Source organism: Gambusia affinis, linkage group LG17, assembly GCF_019740435.1.
Source record: "Gambusia affinis linkage group LG17, SWU_Gaff_1.0, whole genome shotgun sequence".
In the NCBI taxonomy this organism is placed as follows: domain Eukaryota; kingdom Metazoa; phylum Chordata; class Actinopteri; order Cyprinodontiformes; family Poeciliidae; genus Gambusia; species Gambusia affinis.
In genome coordinates, this window is record NC_057884.1 from 18,128,772 (window position 1) to 18,149,651 (window position 20,880).

Here is a 20,880-nt window from a genome sequence, read left to right on the forward strand (position 1 = left end):
AGCAGAAAAACAGTACATTTAACAAAAAATACAAACTGAAAACAAACTTTAATTTATTTTCAACAATTACTCCAAAGAAAGCTTTATTTTGCCACAATACTCCACTTTAATCTGTTTCCTATTAAGGTGCATTACCAGAAACAAGTTGTGGACAAACCCGGTATTTATTTCTTTTTTTTATGTTGGTGCTCAGGCACATCAATTTAGATTGTTCTTTTAAAGTTATAATCCTCGTATCAAGTGCTCCATTAGATGTGAGGCTTCTTTTCAACCTGCTTTTGTTTTCTGGTTACTTGCAATCAGCAGGTTGGTGGTTCATTTCCAGCAAAAGCCCAAATAGGTCTTGTGGCTTTCCCCTTAAGCAACACCCTTAACTGCTTTAACTGTAATTTCCAAAAAAATTAAGTTGTAAGCAAGTTGTAAAATAAAGGGGAAGACATTTCCATCAATGGCTCTTTGGATTTATTTTTATCACTACAGAAAGGAAGGTTACACAAGAACATGAAGACACTTTGAGCACAACACACCCACACATGCACACACACACACAAAGGGAATTGAAAAGATTTGGTGCAGGCCTTTTGGAGTAGCACTGTGGTAATTTATTCAGCATCCATTTTAACACATTGTGCATGCCTAAGTGCCAATCTTCCTTTTTGGTGAGTTTCTATGATTTTATGTCCCATAAAAGCACATGCAGTTTGCCCCACAATGCCTATTTAAGTTACATTAGTACTGAAAAATCTCCCAGTAAAGAAAATTAAGCTATGATACTACAAGATCATCTCTGTTAGTTATCTTCTCCCTGCCGAGATGCACCACTCTGATAGCCTGCAGAGAGCTGAATGACTCTCTTGGACGAGAGGTCTAAAACTGAGGCTTACCTCCATTTCTGTCAGTATTTTCTCCCCCATATAAACCATAACAATCATAGCTGTAGTGGTGTAAAATGGTTTATGCCATAAGATAAGTATTATTTGACTCTGTTTTGTGTTTGTAATTTACTGTGTATGTTATGATTAATTTGTGTCATATAAATGTTCATACTGTAAAACAGATTATGAATGCACAGAGGCTGCTCAACTCCCTGCATTTAACATATATTCCAATTTGAAGCTATGTTACCTAGCTGCTTCAGATAAGTCTCTACATTTGATTAAATCTAAGACACTGCAGTGCATGGAAATTGGAGCATCCCCTCTGCAGCCCTGTGATTACCAGGATAGGTAGATTTTAACACTTCCAGTCTAAATTAATAAAAAGGCTCATTTTATTGTCCGAACCACACACTTTCTTAAAACATCAGTGCCTTGCAAATGCTTTCATTGATCTTCCTTATTTTGTTACGCTACAACTTTCAGTAGTTATCATTAGAATAGTGATAAACTGGCATAATGAATACTTATAAAGCAAAAAGAATTTTAGTTTTTTCTATTTTTTTCCCAGACTAAATATTCAAATGAGACAGCCAACTTTTCGCTCATAATCTCATTTAAATTCGATGGGCTTTTATGGAAAAAAGCTGTTCTTCAAGTATAGAAAAGGGAATTTATGTTTGCTGTTTGCTGCACTCTATTTGAAGGACAAAACCTTATGAAGTAAGTGCTCTGATCATATGAAACTAAAATCATGCTGTTTTCTGTACACAAATGCTACAATGTCAGAAAATAAGCACTGCATAGCACATTTAAAATGTCAAACTCATGGTGAAAAATGGTGGTGGTAGCATTATGCTGAGAGAACAGGAAAGCTGACAAAAGCATTCCAGTAAATCCAATCTCCTTTGAGGAAACGGCCCAGGAAAAAAACCCAATGTGTTGTTAATTAAAAGTCTATGCTTAAATCCAGTGAGAATGTTTGACAAAACTTTTATATTGCCATTCACAGATGCTTTTCATCTAATATGACTAGACTTGTGGTATTTTATAATATCATATAAACAATACTGTCAATCTGTAGATGTGCATAGTTAAAAAGACTTTCAATTGTGTTTGCAGCGAAAAGTGACTCTGCCAAGCATTGAATCTGGGAAACTAAAGACACTTCTTATTTTTCATTCTAAAAAATTAATGAGAGCTGTGGTGTATCGGTTTCACTCTACATTTATGTGCCATTTTGTATAATTTATTTAAAAAATCATAGTCTGTGGCATGGGTACCTCTGCAAAGTTTTGCATGTTTGATATATATATAAAAGATTTAAGACTTTAAAACAGCTGTTATACATGTGTAGTGCATTAGTATTCCATTAAATGTGAATGTTGGACTGAATTGTCTAGTTTTCCTTTAGTTTTCTAATGAAGAAAATATTTCCCAGACAATCCATCATGATTCAGTGATAATGTAATTTTGACCACAGAAACAAACACAACTTTACACTCACTGGGATGGATTTCCAGTTTCATTCAATTCATCTTAAAGGTTTAACAATTTGTCTTCACAGTGTTTGTTTGATGGGTTTTGATGGCTCTAATAGGGCCAAGACAACAGATTGCTTCTTCACAAACACACACATACACACAAATACACACACACACACACACATATGCACTTCCACTGTCACATGTGACCTTGCAGCCTCTCAGCTTTGCTTGCTTTAAAAGCACAGTGTAGCGCCCAGCAGTCTGTGTGCACTGCACAGCTAATTGGCTACAGCTCAGTGTTCACTGTTAACTTCTCATTACACATTCCACTTAAAATAACTTCCACAAGTTTGCTTGTGCACAGGGATCATTAAAAATCAAGCAAGCCTTTAATTATAAGACCTGGTTGTGTGGTAAATAAAATTATATTTCAATCTTATTGAGTCCTTTTAAAAAAAATAAAATAAAAATAATAACATTAATAACAATAATAACAGAAATAAAGTCTTTAAGTATCTAATCACAAGTTTTATGATTGTAAGTTCTTTCCTGTGTGAAAAGTTTCTGAAATTACATAGTGCAACAAACTTCTCTTGACTTTCCTGATCTCAGTCATGAAGAGATGTATTCTCTGCATGTAAGACAGATAGACATTCTTAATTTTAGGCAATAATTTAGCACACTATGCGGTAATTTACAAGACTGCTCCATTTTCATTTGCAGAGACTAAGGGGATCGCCAGCTTCTGTCTCAGAGGAAGATGTGTCTGAATAAGAGTGAGGTCAATGCTTTGTCAATTAATTAAAATAAAGGATGGGGTTTTTTTCATAGTCCAAAATGGATCATTTCTAACAGACAGCAGTAAGCCCTCTGAGTGAGGGTTTGTGATTGATTTAGAGTATTTATAAACCTTGAATGTCTTCCAAGGATTTTAAATGATTCACAAATTTAAGAGAATCTTAATTGTTTCCAGTTTAAGAGTTTTTCTAGGCTATAAATTATTATACACAGTGAACTAGACTGAGAACTTAAAATTGTGTTGTAGAACAAGTTTCTGTGTAACTAAGGACTGAATTCAAGCACAGAAACACTGGCATATGTGCACTTCTGTGACAATAGCAGCATCAAAAGAAATATTTGCTCTCTTCTACACAGCTGATCTTTATTATATTAAAAAATAACAAATCAAAGTTAACTCAAACACACCGCCATTTCCCTGAGGCACATGCCATTAATTATATCTTATTTCTGGACATACAGTGGACCCCCACCTATTCACTGTTCACTTTTACCTTCCACTCAACTTTCCATTAGTATGCTGTGGATACCGCATTTTTCACGCCAGGTTTTATAATGGCTTATTGTGGTCATCCCCGGATCACTGGACAACTAACATAAAGTATTTTTCATAATTGTGTAGGTCGTAAACTACGTAACACTTTACTAATCTTTTCTTTTTTTTTTTTTTTTTTTTCTGACTGAGAAACTGATCTTGGGTTTTTGAGTTGGTATAATCAATGTCTGTTGAATTCCCAGCAATACATGCTAGACATACATCTCTTTTGGGTAGCGAATGTATCTATGAGTGATTATGTAATATGCAATATAAATTAAAACAAGGTGCTGCTCAATATTGCGCATAAGTCCTTTTCCAAGGCATTGAGTTCTAATTTTTGGAGAACTACTTCAATCGCATCAGCTGTATTTTGCGAATTTCTAAATACTACAGAGGGTGATGTTCCATATCCTCCGTGAATTATGAGAACCTCTGCTGGTCGGCCTGCTGAGCTAATTGGTACAAGCGCCTCGGGGCAAAAACGCCTTTAACAAACTGAGGCCATGCATGTATCGCTCAGGGGGCTAAGATTGAATTAAGAAAAAATAAAAATTTAATCAGAAAACTTGACTTTGTAAACATTTGTTTTAATATACGGACTCTCTAGTGCCCCCCCAAAAAATCTGAAGTGAAAGAAATTGATTTCAACCTGAAAATACAGAGTGTAGTCTGCTGTAGACGGCCTGTTTTTCCAGGACGGGCCATTGCTGGTACACAGTGGCTAATAATGCAGCTTAATAGGCTGTGACATGGCAAGACTAATACTGTAAATAGACCAATAATGTGTCTGCATTCTTTTATTGTGATAATGTAGTGATGCTTCCATGAAGCAGGGGAGAGTAATGACCCGCACCTGCATGTGTTGGCACAGGGGGATGAGTGCACAGACGCGCCCGCGCACCCGCTGAATTCCAAAAACCCAGGAGAGGAAACCCCTTAAAATATTGCGTATATAAAAAAAAAATATCAATTAGAGTATTTATTTTTTCTAATTTGCATAAGATGCTAGTTAAATCTTTGCTGCAGATGAACAGTGAAAGGACGTGAAGCATCAAGTAAGGATTAAAACAGCTAAATGCGGGACGATTGTACCATACTGTCGCTTACATATGCCTTTAAATCCACAAATTAATATAAGAGCCACTGTTGTTACAGAACCAACTGGAAGCAGTTTAGCTAATTAATTCCGATGTCTTTCATAGTGAAGAACTGGACCGAACAGTCTGGACTATGATTTATATTTGTATTTTTTTTTAAGAATTAAAAGCAATTGTGTCAGGAGACATTTCATATTAAAAATTAAATCAGTGCTGTGCTGTAATGCAGACTCGACCCAGAGCGTTTTGACAAAAGGAGGTGAAGCATTTTAATATGGAAATCACTGGCCCGGGGCATACGTCATTTATTGACAGATTTGATGTTAAATGTCTCAAGCTCACTTAGTCTTGTAGCTCTTAATTTATTATGGGTTTTTTGTCTCTCTGTCTCTTTCTCTTACCCCTCTCCCGTTCTGACCCGCAGAGGTCACACACGCAATTCTTTTTTTAAACGCATGATTAATTCCTCAGTAGGGCAAGCGGCTAATGCATTCGAAAAAAAAGTAAAATGTATTCCAACGGGGCTAATAGCGTTATTGTGTTCCAATAAGGCTTTTTCCTGCTTTGCGTGGTTTAGTCATGCAGTACGTTTGATAACATGTCAGACATACTTATCCCGGGACACAGAAAGTTGTTTCATTATGCTCTTTCCAAAAGTCTCTCCAATTGTATTTTTTGCCTGATGTATAAGTTCGCATATTTTTCCATCTATCAAATCAAATAATAGTAAAAAAAAAAAAATCTATCTTTCTTTTTGTACTTTTTCACTTTTCCGAAGATGTGCATAAAAAAAGATCATTTTTTATGTTTATTGTGCGCGCACGCCCCTCCCATATTGGTGTCCTCCCGTGGCGTCTGTCCGCGAGACAAAAGCGCGCGCGGTGACAACCTAAATTGGTTGAAAAGGAGCAGATGGGGTCTCGTGCTTTTCTCGGTGCGTCGCTCATGCATCAGGGGCATTTGCGCACAGATTTAAAGCGGAGACTATAAGCGACTCTGCTATCTTAATCAAGATGCTTTAATGTTAAAATATATCAGGTGACAGTTACAGACAGTTTCAAAAAAGGTACCCTGACTGCTAAGGCAGGGATTTATAATTTAAAGTCCGCGAATAATGATAATAGCAATACGCAAAAGAAAAAAAAAGACAAAATAGGTATAGCTATATATTTTTCAGTTAAAAAAGTTACAAATGAACATCTAAAATTTTTGTATTTTTGCTGCAAAAAAGGGAAAATGCTAGTAAAAACACTTTCATGAAACGGTATTCATTTAATCAGACATAAAATGTTTGAAAGTTTTGCCAGATGAGACTTCCTTAAGAGATTTCTGAATATGTGCTGAATGATGAATATTTTTGTAAGAATCTTATTGATTTATCAAGACAACCCAAGACAAACCCTTAAGGTTTATTCATCCTTCAAACACGTACCTCTAGATGCACCATTTATATTGAAGTGCGTAAGTTAGGAGTAGAGTCCTGTTCATTTTAGAATTTGGTGTAGCTCTAAAACTTGTTGGTCCCCTGAAACCTCTCATTTAAAAAAAATGTTTTGAGGAGCTTGTTCAGGTGCCTTTTATAGCACGGTGCGCTCCTTCTGAGCTCCTCTTACCTTCAATTACAACAGATGATAGCCCATAGGCTACAGCGTGCTTCCTGCTGCCGCGCATCCCTTGGGACCAACCTGCACATGCAGGGAGAGTCAAGTTTCCAAAAGCCTTCTCAGCGGTGAATGTGGGTATCAGCTGCTCTGACAGACATTATTCTGATCTCCCAGACTGTGTAGCCTATACCTGTCTGTCTGCTGCCTCAGCTTTTATTTCCCCCTCTCTTCTGCTCCTGCTTCTGTGGTTGGAATATTGTTTTAGTCCACACTCTGTGTTTAAAAGCCACATCTCCTTTTGCCACTCTGCTTCTGGCTGCCTGGTGCCAGCAGTCTGTTTTGACATCAGTTTTACTGGTAATTAATTTGTAACTCAGACAGAGGCGGATAAAGACTGCATAGGGCCTTGAGCAGAATTTGATTGGGGTGCTTTCCAACTACCATTAGGTGCCATACCTCAGTACTCCTAAGTTTGAGGATGAAATGTGTATGTTCAAAGTAGAAAATGACTTTTTTAGTTCTTGGAAATTCTGTCTCAGTATTCGTAATGCAGTATCTGCATTACGTAATTTCCACTAAGTGGAGGGTGAAAATGAACATAACACATACATTCCTCTATTGTGCTATTTATTTTACTGTTCAGTTGTGCTGTTGTGTTAAAAAAATAATAATTGAAAACAATTATATTTGACAATTTAATACACTTCTAATTCAGAAATGTAATGCTATGCCATGTGGAACCAGGAAGACTACTGACTTGTCAGTTATCCAATAGATTGATTCCCTTCACAAGAAGGGAACGCCACAAAAATGCTAAAGATGACAGCTCACAGAGAGCTGTATCCAATCCTATTAATGGGAAGTTGAGTGGAAGGAAACGAGTGGTAGAAAAAGGTGCACATTCATCTGTGCATTTTTAAATACAGACATAGACTAGTAGTCATTGTCTTTACATAAAAATATATTCCAACTTTTAGTCGACACTGACATACAATTTGATCAGGAATGTTATGCTTAATGTAGAGTAAAACTGGAATACCTATTCTTATGCAATGTTGATCTCAAAGAAACTCAAGTAAATTAATGAAGTCGTGTGTAAGTCTACGTTTTGTTGACCTAAAGTGGTTTCTTTCTTGGGATGAGATTTGAGTTTGCAACATTTTATTGGTTGTTGGGAAGAATATTTAAGCCGTTTAGTGGGACAGAGCAGCAAAGCGTGTGAAGAGGAGGGTAAGAAAAGTGACTAAAGCTGTCCTGGACGGTGGGCTGAGCTAAGGCTGCACGCCAATCAAGCTGAAGGCAGGTAGAGAGATAAAGGGAAAGCAAGAGAGAGAGAGAGGAAGGCACTCACAGGGAGAGGGAGAGGAGGAGCGCAAGATTAGGACGGCGCGTGGCAGCGCTGAAAAGAGGGATAAAGCCTGCGCGAGCGTCGCAGTTTACTCACATCTCACGAGCGGGTTCACGCCACAGTTAAAGAAAAAACTCCCGTACTTCCAGCGCGAACTTCCCGGAATTACCTGAGTGAGAGAAAAAAATGAACATTTTCCTGCTGCGTGGGATAAATCGATCCAATTTGTGACGGGGTAACTTATTCTTGACGCGACTGGGAAACCCCGAAAAAGTCAGAGGTAAGAACTGTTTATTTGTTTTCTCCTGCTCCGAAGCTGAACGCTAAAATATCCCCGAAGAATCCCTTTTCTAGACCACTTTGCAAAACTATTATTATTATTATTATTATTATTATTATTATTATTATTATTATTATTATTATTATTATTATTATTATTATTAGATAATAATAAAACAGCAGTTTACAGCGATTAGTCTTAGCCTTCCACGCAGGATATGGTTCAAAAAGCGAACTAATTGTTCGTCATAATCATTAGTTTGTATTTGCAGTCCGACTTATTGTTAGAAAATTTTTTAGAATGTAATAAATAATAATGAAATAGTCTTGTAAAATAATAACAATGATAATAATAATAAAGAAAGATTCTATGTTCTCGTGTCCAAAACTTCCTTGGTAATAGTTTTTTTTTTTCTTTCTCGCTGGAGGCCAATGGTCATTCAGTTTATCGAATTAATGCTCCAGGTTTTAATTTTAATGCACATAAACAAGAGGCTGTGCTATCACTTTAAATTTTAAGATATTATACATCTTTCTAGATAGTTACCGGTCCTTTGCAGTTTAGGAGTTTTATTTAATTTTTTTCTTTCTATAAAACCAATAGTTTTCTGGCCTCATAAAGTCACTGCAAGCAAAAATCTTTTTAAGGTGCTGTCTGTTTTAAATTCAAATAACTTAAGGATGATTAAAATTTGTTTTGTCAACCAGCGCTTGAAAGTTGAGATATGATTTAAATTCAGACTGAACTAAAACTGAAAACTGCTTTTGGCACATTAGTAGCTACCCTTCAAACAAGACATTAAATAAATAACACTAAACAGCACGTAGCCTAAATTATAAGTAATTAAAAATAGGGATAAAATAACAGAGACAAGTTTATTATTGCATGGTGATTATTGGCAGATAAAGTGAGTCTTATTTTAGTAGTCCTTCATTAGAGACGTTCACAGATGATGGAGTAAAGTACTTCATGTGTCCTTTTTAACGAAGACATTTGTCTAACTGTTTAGGAGTGGTGAGCTTTTACTTTTATTACTGTCATTATCATACATATTTTTAAAAAGGTTATTTAAAAAAATAAAAATACCAGCAACAAAAACGGATGCATAAGGACCAGATATCATGATGCAGTGAGCATTAGGGGAAAATGAAAATGTTTATTTTTTGTAAAAACATTGATTGTAAGCTGCTCAAAATTGCATCATTTTGAAGTGTTCCTGAAGCACTTTAGGAATATTTTAGTATATATATTTTTCTGTAATAAAAATTACAGAGTGGAAGAAAGAACAAATTGAATTATAAAGCTTTCTTATTCACCATATTTTACATAATAGTATATTTTACATAGAGAATTTATTTTAAAAACGTTTTACATTTATTTAATTAGGTTGTTAGATGTAATAATTTTCTAAATATTTTTTTAGGAATATGTGTTTTTCTTGTCTTCTTTCATTTTCTTCTCAATCAACAACTAAAACACACGAGTAGAACTTCATATATTTGTAAAAAAATATTTGTAGATCAAGTCATTAAATTTAAATTCTGAAGATGAAGGTTTTGTAAATACAATTTTTGCATTTTTTTAACAACTTTGTTGTGACAATTTTTGGAATCATATGTTGCAGTTCAAAGGAAAATTAAGAAGAATTAACTGGGGTTATTTTTTACATGTTCCAAGGTTTTCTAAAACACATATTAAAGTGTATATATATTTTGTGTCTACATTTTTTATCTCGTTACATTTTTTTCATGTTAATTAACTCATCAAAATCAGTGTATGCGTGGCAACAGTTACACAGTGTGCACACAAGTTTAAAAAGATGATTTAAATATATATAATAATGTAACAATCACGTTTCTTTATTTCCCTTTTCCAACAGGTTCAGCTGCAAAAAAATTTATTCCAAGCATGGACAAGGCTCATCTTTCAAGCCCCAATGAAATAATAATGACAAACTCAACAGGCTCTTATCAACAGGAGCCTCTCACTCCACCCAGGCCTGCCCATCTGCACTCCTCATCCTCTTCATTATCCTCCCCTTCCCCGTCATCCTCCTCTCCCCTCAAACCCAACCAGGTGGGTCAGGTCATCTTGTACGGTGTTCCTATTGTGTCACTCGTCATTGACAACAATGAGAGACTTTGTCTGGCACAGATTTCAAACACTCTTTTGAAGAACTACAGTTATAATGAGATTCATAACCGCCGAGTGGCCCTAGGGATCACCTGTGTCCAGTGCACTCCAGTTCAGCTGGAGATCCTCCGTAGGGCCGGTGCCATGCCCATCTCGTCACGCCGGTGCGGCATGATCACCAAGCGTGAAGCCGAGCGCCTGTGCAAGTCTTTCCTGGGAGAAAACTCGCCCCCTAAACTGCCCGACAATTTTGCCTTCGACGTGACACACGAGTGCGCCTGGGGTTGCCGGGGTAACTTCATACCAGCGCGGTACAACAGCTCTAGGGCCAAATGCATCAAGTGCTCCTTTTGCAATATGTACTTTTCTCCAAACAAGTTCATTTTCCATTCTCACCGCACACCAGACGCCAAGTACACCCAGCCTGATGCTGCCAACTTCAACTCCTGGCGAAGGCACCTCAGACTGACAGACAAAATTCCACCAGATGAGTTGGTTTACGCATGGGAAGACGTCAAAGCCATGTTCAATGGAGGTAGCCGAAAGAGAGCACTGCCGTCATCTGTCCAGTGCGCTTCCATGGGTCCCATGAAGAGTCTCCCAGGTACAGTGGTACCTCATATGATAGGACCTGACCTGGGTGCACAGAAAAGAGCCCGCTTTGAGGATGAGGATGATCTGGATGGAGGCAGCCTCTCTCCCCGTAAAACACCACGCAACTACCCTGTCATCCCTGTCCCAAGCAAAGGCTTCAGCATGCTGCAGAAGTTCCCCCCTACATCACTCTTCCCATCCCCTTACCCCTTCCCTGCGTTTGGCCTCTGCCAGCAGAAAAAGGAGGACAGTGATGTTTCAACTGTGCAGAAAGGGCCAGGGCTTTCGGGTCTTTTATGGCCTGGCCGCAAAGATGCTTTCTATCCTCCTTTCTGTATGTTTTGGCCCCCGAGAGCAGCTGGGGGGATTCCAGTCCCTACCTACCTTCAGCCTCAGCCCAGCACCCTTTCCACCCTGACTGAAAACCCATCTCTCAGACAGGCCTTTTTGGATCTGTCAGATCCTAGTGATGCTGGAGCTGTAAGCAGCAATGGGAATGCTGTCAGTGCTGCTATGGCCCCCAGTAATGGGACCACCACACCAAGATCCGGGTTGTTTGACACTGAGTGCACGACAGCAACCCCAGACCTTCGCCCTGTGACGTCAGAGGGATGGCTGAAACTTCTAGAAAACCCAGCTCTCCAAACGAGAAAGCCCAGCTATGGCTCTGCCTTTCGCCCAGTTGTCAAGGATGCAGAGAGCATCGCCAAGCTCCACGGCAACAGCGGAGGAGTCAACGGTGCAACAGATGAAGACTTTGGAGTTGTAGTTCCCGGATCAGACCGACACCAGCGGCTGTCGCCCACCAGCAGCTGCAGCTATGGCAGTGAAAGCGGAGGTGACGGGGAAGCAGAGGGAGCAGAGAGCGAGGAAGAGGGTGAAGTGGATGTGGAGTCTTCAAAGCAGGAGGATGAGGAGGAGGAGGGAAACTTCACAAATAGGCCGCCACAGACTCAGACCAACCTGTATCTCCCTGTTCTGAGTGACAGTGCTGGAGAGGAACGAGGGAAGGACAGGGGGAGTGGCGCAATATATCCCAGCACCTCCCCGGGATCCTCCTCGAATCCCATTGTACAGGAGTCCCCCAGCCTACCTGCCTCTCCACACGCCAGCTTGCCTCTCTCCAGCTCCACCCCACCCCACCGAGAGGACACAGCTTACAAAAACGTAAATATCCCCACAGGCCACTTTAGCTAATTATTATTTAAATGGTGCCGCAGTCAGGCAGTGCTGTGATCTGCATAAGCAGATTGATAGCCTGGTTTCTCCCTGTAGAAATTGAAACAGTCACCCCACTCTGATCTCAGCTAATAGGCCTAGGCGTGGATTGTTTAATGGACGCAGTGTGTTTGTTCTGCCCCCGTCACCCCAACCTGTTAGGGCAGCTCTAATCTTTAACCTTCTGACTCCCACATTAACCAAGGCCCTGACAGGAGAGATAGAGGGGGAGTAGTCAAGACTGTCTAACATTATTTTTGAACCAGCTAACATATTTACTGTAAATATTGCAGAGCACAAACATTTCTTAAGAACAAAATACAAAATCAGCATCAGTTAAATTAATGCCAACATTTATTTTAAAGAAAACTTCCTACAAAACAGAAGAAAACTTTACAACTGCAGTAGGCCAAGAAAATCGCATTTATATATAATAATAATAATAATAATAATAATAATAATAATAATAATAATAATAATAATAATAATAATAATAATAATAATAATAATAATAATAATAATAATAACAATAATAAAAAAAATTTTATCAAAGATGAAATTCTTATCTTTTTTTTCCAGGCTCAGAAAAATCGAGATGAAGGACTGCCTGCATATGCAACCAAAGACAATTCAAACAATTCTGGTGAGTGCAAGCACGTTGAGTATTTTTTAAAGGTTGTTTTTTACAATTCTAGAAGAAACTTATTAATTGTTGATGTGTTTTATATGGGTTGGTTATCTGTTTTTCTTCAGGTGAAATGGTGAAATGTCAAGTTCAGCAGTGTCAAAAAACCTAGGCAAGAAGTTTCAGAAATTACTATGACATTTCAGTTAACTGACTTACTGACTGTACTTATATGTAATTAACAGATTAATAAAGTAATATATGAAAATAATTTTAAAATAATATTATATAATTATAAAATATTTTTGTACAAGAATACATGCGTCTCCTCCTTATTCCAGAAATTACTTCTGCTGTGCTGAAGTCAGAGGCTCCCACAGCCAATGCCTTCAAATGTTTGCCACCTTCATCAAAAAAACAAATTCTGCACTGTTTTCATCTAATCCATTCTGATCAGATGCTGTAATCAATTGTATTAATTCCCTTTTGTTTCATTTCTTGTCTGACTCAGTGGCTTTATAGTGTCCATGTGTTCCTGCCATACCATCCTTATGAGGTTTCATTTGTTAAACTCACAAGATGACCCTTTTTCCTGAGGAAAATATCCTCTTGTGTGTTTTCTCAACACTGAAAACCCCACTCTGTGGGTGCACTTAGTTATCTCCATGTGTCCGGATAACCAGCTCAAACAATGGGCTTTACTGAATCTCCCATTTTCTGTCTTTCTCTCTCATTTTCTCCCAGATGAAAACAAAGAGCAGAGAAGTTTCTTTGTGCCTGAGAGTGAAACCTCAGCGCCTGACTACTGGAGAGAGTGCACAGGTATGATCAAACAAGCTAAAGAGATAAAGAGCAGCTGCTGTCAGATTGAAAACAAATGAAAAACAAATAAATAGCAATTTAAAAGGGAAAATTGGCTGTAAATTTGATTTCTGTATTTTAGTTTAATTCATATTTGGTTCCCTATATTGCACCCTAAATCATCACCCAACCCACGAGGAAACAATGACAAGGTATTTAATGAGGAAATAAAGGTATGCATAAAACTGGTAATGCTGATTAAATTTCTCACATGGTAAAACTAGGACATGATGTTCAAACATTACGCTTCTATTTTGTTACGAATGGCACTGAGGATGCTTAACGCGGTGAGGGGAAAGCTCCTCTGTATTCAGATGTGGAGTTAAGGGATTTATATAAATACACACAGAAATGAGAAAACAGCAGAGAGCTGCTCCAGTCGCCGGTCTGCCGCGGCAGTTCTCTGTCGCCTGCAATGTTACTCTTAGGGGGGCTGTTACAGTTCAACAAGAAAACATCAGCTCAGAGATAAGCAGCGTGCCAGCAATCTCCATCCAAGGCCCATATCTTCGCCAGCATAATTGCCTTTTTTCCCCTTTCTCAGCGCAAAACAGCCCTTCCCGTTTGAAAAAGATCACAGCTTATTGCCTTTTTATATCTGTCAGGAAGACATTAAAAGTGCTTTATGACATCTGTGCCAACATTTATATCTACTCCCCCCGCCTGCACATGCAGACATCGTAATGATCCCCGCGCATAATGTATAATGTATTTCAAAAAATTACACGAAACAAATTAAATGAGAACACCTTTCCCCTGATTGCCAAATGTCTCCCTGGGCGGTGGGAAGCTCTACGTGATTAGAAGGCCTGATTCCTTTGAGTCCCACCACCATCCTCCCCCCTCCACTGTCTTTACACTCTCCCTCTGTTTCTAGGGAGAAAAAATAATCTAATTTTCCATTTATGTAATGCAAACCGCCTTGGCTTTGACTATTCACGGTTAATTGACTGTCAAACGAGGTTGTTATCCTCGGGCACTGTCTGCAAATTTGCTTGTCAAATGAGACAGAGAGAGGCGAGGAGAGGAGAGAAGAGAAGAGGAGTGGAGGAGAACGCTAAATGGGAGAATGAGGAGGAAGCATGGGGAGGCTGAAGGAGCCAGGACTCGAAATGACTGGAAGAGAATATACATGTTGAGGGGACTGGATTGCTTCATTTAAGCCAGAAAATGCCTCATTGTCACATATGCATACATGCATGACAATGTAGACAAATTCAAACTGCATGTGATAGAGTTGTTTAGTACAGTCACATAAAGTTCTACAGTAGAGTAGGTTCATTTTTTAGTTCTTAGAAAACTAAATGTTGCTGTTCAAAAATAATACAATTATTTCATTTTGGTGAACATTCAGTTGAAAATGTTTCAGTGTTCTTTGTCTAGAGAATGGGTCAGCAGCACTATTCTATTCGAAAACTAATTTTTCCCTTCTTCCCAGAAAATAAAATTCCCAAAGAATCATAGAACCTCATGACCCTTTAACAAAAATAATGCAGCTGTATAAAAAGTGATTCTTTTATGGTGCATTTTAGGAACTATACTTTTTAGACTTTTGGATTTTTAGAGAAATAAATGTTTACTACAAAAAAGGCCTGCCTATATTTCTGCAAATATTTAAAAGGCACATTGAATGCAACCCAAGGACAAAATATTAAACAGCTTAGCAAAATAATTAAAACTCATTTGTTAATGTAGGTTACCTTACATTCTATGCTAATAATGCCATAATATATTTGTTATTGACTTCATGTAACAAAATTTCTCAGCTCTGTCAAATTTGGCTAAATTTAGAATGCATCAATGTAGAGGGCCGAAAAAGCCGTGTTGCAGACTCCTGGGATAAAATTATTTGTTGGCTATCCTGATATGATGTTGCAACAGTTCTCAGCACTTTTGCTGAAGTTTTTAGCTCCATTTTCACACTCTTTTCCCTATCTCTAAAATTCAGTTTACTCCATAAAATTTGAAGAAGACAAGAAGACAAAAAGATGGACAAATTAGATTTTTGGTACCCACCATATAGTGGTCACAAATAATTGGATTAACATAATCACCAGCTGAAAAAAAAAATCATCTTTAATTGAAGTACATTTATTAAGTGGAGGAAAACCAATCTAAATCAAATATCACCAGAAACACAAGCATTGGTATCCTTAACAAGCCCTTACATAAATGGAAGCAAAGCTTTTTGAATGATTTTCTTTTACTGAATTTTGGTTTGGCCAGAGTTAAAAAGGGGGAGTCTTCTTTCTTTATCAACAATATGCACACTGATCAGGATGGGAAGAGAGGTTTAAAAATACCCAAAATGTGCTACAGCAAAGAATAGAAACCAGTGGGTGGGCAAGTCTTCTTTCTAACTGTTAAGTATGGCAGGAAAACTGTCATGTCATGGGCATTTTTCTCTTTCAATGGTCCTGAGAACCCTCTTATGGTTCATGATATCATATTGTCTCTTTGACACAGGACTCTGAAGAGTTTTTGCAGATTGTAAATGTAAAAGATACCGCTCTCTTTGTATGCGCAACGTTGTGTAATGTTATGTCACATCTTGGCAGCATGAGTAACAAGAAGTTTGCCATTTGTGATTTAGTTTAAAAAAATAAATAAATAAATTTTCCCAATATATAAATATATTTATGCTAGTGCCTAAAATAAGAATTTAGTTTAAGGGTGTTTATACATCTTTTCCCTGGTTACTGTCACGTTTGCACGTGTCCATGTATTTTTTTCTTGGTCCTCTTTATACTATTATTATTTTAAACTTATACTGGCACCCAGAGGCCAGAAGATGAATTACAGCACTTTAGAAAAAGGTGAAAAAAAATGCCAAGAAGGTCAAAATAACTAAATACCTTACATAAGATTGAAACATTTTGGAATCTTCACAAATATTATTATATTGTCTTATATTGTTAAAAAAAATAGATCTTTCTTCATGTCGTTCAAAAGCTGTTATGTTACTGCATCTTCAAGTAAAACTCAATATCAGACTCGACTGATATTGAGTCGATATCCACAGATTTATATGTGGAGAACACATATAAATCTGAAACATGTTAAAACATGTACATAAAACTGTCCCCAAAATGGAACAAATCATACAAACATACATTGTTGTCATCACTGCCAACATTATGAGTATTTACATTGAGAATAATGTTCTTTACATCACAGAATTAGACTATGAACTTACACGTTTGTCACTGTTTCATAAACAAAATAACAGAACTTCTTATTGAAGATCCTTCTGATTCTTTCTGTAGTGATTGATCTAGTCTAAAAATGGTCTGTGCATATGGACTGTGGTCCATTATCTCAATATCACCTATACATGTCAATAAACCAATAAAAATGTCCAGTAATTGTGAGAAACATTTCCACGAGTTTTTAATTAGTGAAAACTTGGAGTTATGTAACCTGCTGGTTGAATCAATCTTTTTTTATTTTTAGGGGATCAGAGCAGAGGCGCAACCTCTCCTGTCACACTGAAGAAAGATGTTGAAAATATGGAGAAAGGTAGATGTTCTTTGATTTCTAAATATGTTGAACAACATTTTAGCGAACTAATTATGTAGGCATTCCTATCGTTTCTCCCAGTTATCTTAAGAAAACTTATGTTTTCCCACATTTTTTGTCTTTATGTAGAAGAACTTCAGAAAGTTCTTCTGGAGCAGATCGACTTCAGGAGGAGACTGGAGCAGGAGTTTCATGCCCTAAAAGGAACTACCCCATTTCCTGTTTTCCGTAAGTCTTTTTATAAATTATTATATTAATCTAAATGTTTAGTTTTCACTCCAAGATTATTTTTTATCATTTGTCTATTTTAGCTCCCTTCTACATTTTTCTTTTTTATGGTGTCATTTTGTTGTGCCTTTTAAAATTCCATATTCATACATCATCTGATACAACTTAATTTCATTTGTTGCAATAAAGTAATTTTCTGCAAAATGATAAATGTTTTACGTGAACTTTTTCAGATAATTTTCAAGATCAGATGAAACGAGAGCTCGCCTACAGAGAAGAAATGGTCCAACAGTTACAGATGGTGAGAATCGGTAACTGCTCAGTTCATTACATGCTGATGCATTAGATACTGAACACTAATAAGGAATAGATTTTGAATGACTAATAAATCATTGAGTTGAAAACACACTGAATACTTTCTAAAATATTAAGACAAATTACCAGGAAAGTTTCAATACACTCTAGTACAGAAGGGAAATCTAATGTCATGGTGAAACCGAATCAGAAAATAAACTATAACAAATCAGGACTCAAATCAACACTAGTTTTGTTGTTTATTTGTCCAGCAAAAGACAAAACCAATCACGCAGTTCGTCTTTCATGGGTGAGAAGTTCCTCTGCAGTCGTCTGATTGTTTCCGTTGACATCAATCACAGGAGCAGCTGGCAGATCGGCTGACAGATGCTGTTTGTCTTTGTTTTCTGACACACGACTCAACTGTGTTCGCTCGTACGCCTTTGACGGCGAACCATGCTTGCACACCATAGCCCTCAAACATGTGCACACACACACACGAGCAAACTACATCTGTGTGACTATAAAAGCAGAAAACACAAACACAGACAACAGATTTTATGCTCATTTGCGAGTGCTTGTGTGCGCTAAAGTGCACGTCTGCACAGTAACTGACAAATGTCTCTAGAAGCAGCAGATGGATCGGTCTGAGAGTAATGACACATTAATTTCACACAGACATTTAAATGAACTTCAGAAATGTATAATTTATGTAGTGCATGTTGAAATTCAAAACCCCTTCACGTTTTGCCATTACTTGCCAATTAAAATTTTTTGTCAGTGAAACTATATTAATGTCAGAATGAGATTAAAGCATAAATTTACAGACATTGTGCCGGATTTAAAGTAAATGCATTTTATTAATTAACTCTTTATTTGTCGTTTAGATTCCCTACACCAACATCATCAGAAAAGAAAAGATCAGCCCTCATCTTGGCAAGTAGCTGAAAAGGTAACTTTATTGAATTAACTTGATGATTTGGATCAAATGGTGAGCATAGACTAAACTCCAGTTTTTGTTAAACTCAGTCAAACATTACCAATTATTTATTTGAAAAAGTGTTTTAACCGATTTAACTTTTTCACATAACAACAATCCCAGTGTATTTTACTGAAAGTGTTTGTGATGGACAGGCAAGGAATATTGCAGAATTGTGAAGTTAAAAGAAAATGACAAGCGGTTTTGAAAAATTATTTATTAAATCTTGTTAAAATGTGGCTTCTTTTATAGTTTAGCACTTCTGATTCCAATATTTTGTAGCCTTTTGCTGCAGTTATATTTCTTAGTCTTTTGTGTTAATGTCCATACCAAGTTTGCACAACAATACACAAAAATTCTCATATAGATTTTCTATTTGAATTAGGTTTAAATTTTGACTTGGCCATTTTAATTCATAAATGTGATTTCATCTGAGCCATTACATTCTAGCGCTGACTGTATGTATGACTTGATAGTATTTTGCAGCAAACAGTTGTTTTTTCAGTCTTGCCCTGTGTTTACCTTCAACCAGGAAAACATTTCGTAAACTGTGCACAAGCAACATAACCAAATATTTTTGAAATCCTATGCTTTTTCTTTCTCTTCACAATCATTGGCTACTTTGTGTTAATCTATCACACAAGATTCCAACACATCTAAGTTTGAAAAGTTAAATGGTTATAAATATCAATGCAATAAACTATAAGGTTTTACATTTAGCTTCAAAATGGTGATAAATTACTAACATCCACATCAGCAATTGAAAATATAGAACTAATGTATAAATCTATATTTAATTTGATAATTAATTAAATTATAAATTGCTTCATTCACAGGGCGAATCATTACGCTCAACAGGACGAAGCTGCTTGGACTTGTGAAAGTCGCATATCTTTTTCATAAAAGACACATACTGTACTGACATACAAGGAGGTATAATGTAAAACACCAACATTAAGGAATTCCAATGCAATTATATATATTTACACATATTTTGGATTTCCAAGGACAGTAACTCTTTGACTCATTCCTTCAATTCTTCTGAACTCATTTGGATGACTTCATGCTGCTTTTGTACCAGCATGTTGGTAAAAGTTTACCAACTGTTTCATCTTCTCTTGGTCAACTTTCCCCCCTCACTCTCCTGAATAAACTGAACTGAAAACATCTGGATCAACAGGATCGTTCTTGGCATTTTGCTATTGCAAGATTTCAAGCTTTATTCAACCAGGACCAAAGCAAGCACCTGGATGAAGAACGTCAAGAAGGTGGGGAGAAAATGCTGAAAGACAGGGGTCACTTGTGACTCTTATTGCTGTTGGCCGAATGCACTGGACTGCTGTGGCATTGGCATCACCAACCAGAGAGCCTGAAGAAAAGTTTCCCTTATTAAGTATCAGCATTTGGGCCCAAAGAGATTCTTCTTGGCATGTTGATCTAGGACCAGTCCTTTTGTACACAGATCATCATTGTTACCAATTATCAGCAATTACATGTGATACAAGCTCTGACTGATGTTTAAGGAAGATGGAGAACCAACAAAAGAACAAAAAAATTCACATTTTGAATTCCCAAAAAGGGTTACCTGCTGAAAATGTACAGTCACTATCATTTCTGTAATGTACAAAAAAATGAATCACTGCAGATGTATCTCCCTTGTCAATATTCTATGTATCACATATGTTAGTACATATTTTATTTATACATACAAAGTTACCCTACAAACTGCACTGTCATATTTATTCTGTATGAGTTTACAGCAGCTGAAAGGCACAAATTCAGATTTTTACCACCGCAAGAACTTTAAGTAAAAGTATTATGTTACCATCAGCTAATAGATGCTGATCAGGCAATTGTAAGGCCCTCTCCAAGCACCTGGTAAATGTATGGCCAGCAAGGAGAAGACTGCAGTTCATTCTTGTTGAGTATCTATTTGTAAATTACTTCACTTAACTGTATAAATTGTCACACATGAGAGTATTGAATCTTACAGTCTTTTTATGTGTTTATTTATTTATAATTTTAAAATAAAATCCTGAGACCCCTGTTGTGAAAATATTATTATAGATTTTAAAGAAGTTGTAAGAGACTCAATAACAATTATTATTAAGATGGTGTGTTTAAGTGTATGTCAAAAAAAGTACAATTGACATCTCCCCCACCTGGTTTATAGAATGAATGGATGAAGATGTCATCTACTGATATGTTGTTATTATTATAACTAACCTGTTAATGCAGATGTATTTCAAAATGTTCCTGTAGTTTCTCTACTATGTGTAAATAAAATAAAAAATGTCTATACAAAAAAACCATGTTGAATTGTGAAATTTGCAATTAAAAAAAGTTAAGAACTTATTTTTGCAATTTATGAAGACATCTAATCTCTATGACCATCAAAATCA

The 20,880-nt window shown here is 36.8% G+C and overlaps 1 protein-coding gene across 1 annotated transcript; it reads left to right on the forward strand.

Moving 5' to 3' along the window:
- The first annotated feature begins 7,858 nt into the window (after positions 1 to 7,858).
- skor2 (SKI family transcriptional corepressor 2) lies at positions 7,859 to 20,517 on the forward strand. Its single transcript, XM_044096380.1, has 9 exons — positions 7,859 to 8,027; positions 9,907 to 11,921; positions 12,552 to 12,615; positions 13,342 to 13,419; positions 16,912 to 16,977; positions 17,107 to 17,205; positions 17,439 to 17,506; positions 18,387 to 18,451; positions 19,315 to 20,517. Exons 2-8 carry the CDS (start codon positions 9,936 to 9,938, stop codon positions 18,441 to 18,443), a joined length of 2,418 nt encoding a protein of 805 aa, XP_043952315.1. The 5' UTR covers positions 7,859 to 8,027; positions 9,907 to 9,935; the 3' UTR covers positions 18,444 to 18,451; positions 19,315 to 20,517.
- The last annotated feature ends 363 nt before the right edge of the window (positions 20,518 to 20,880 follow it).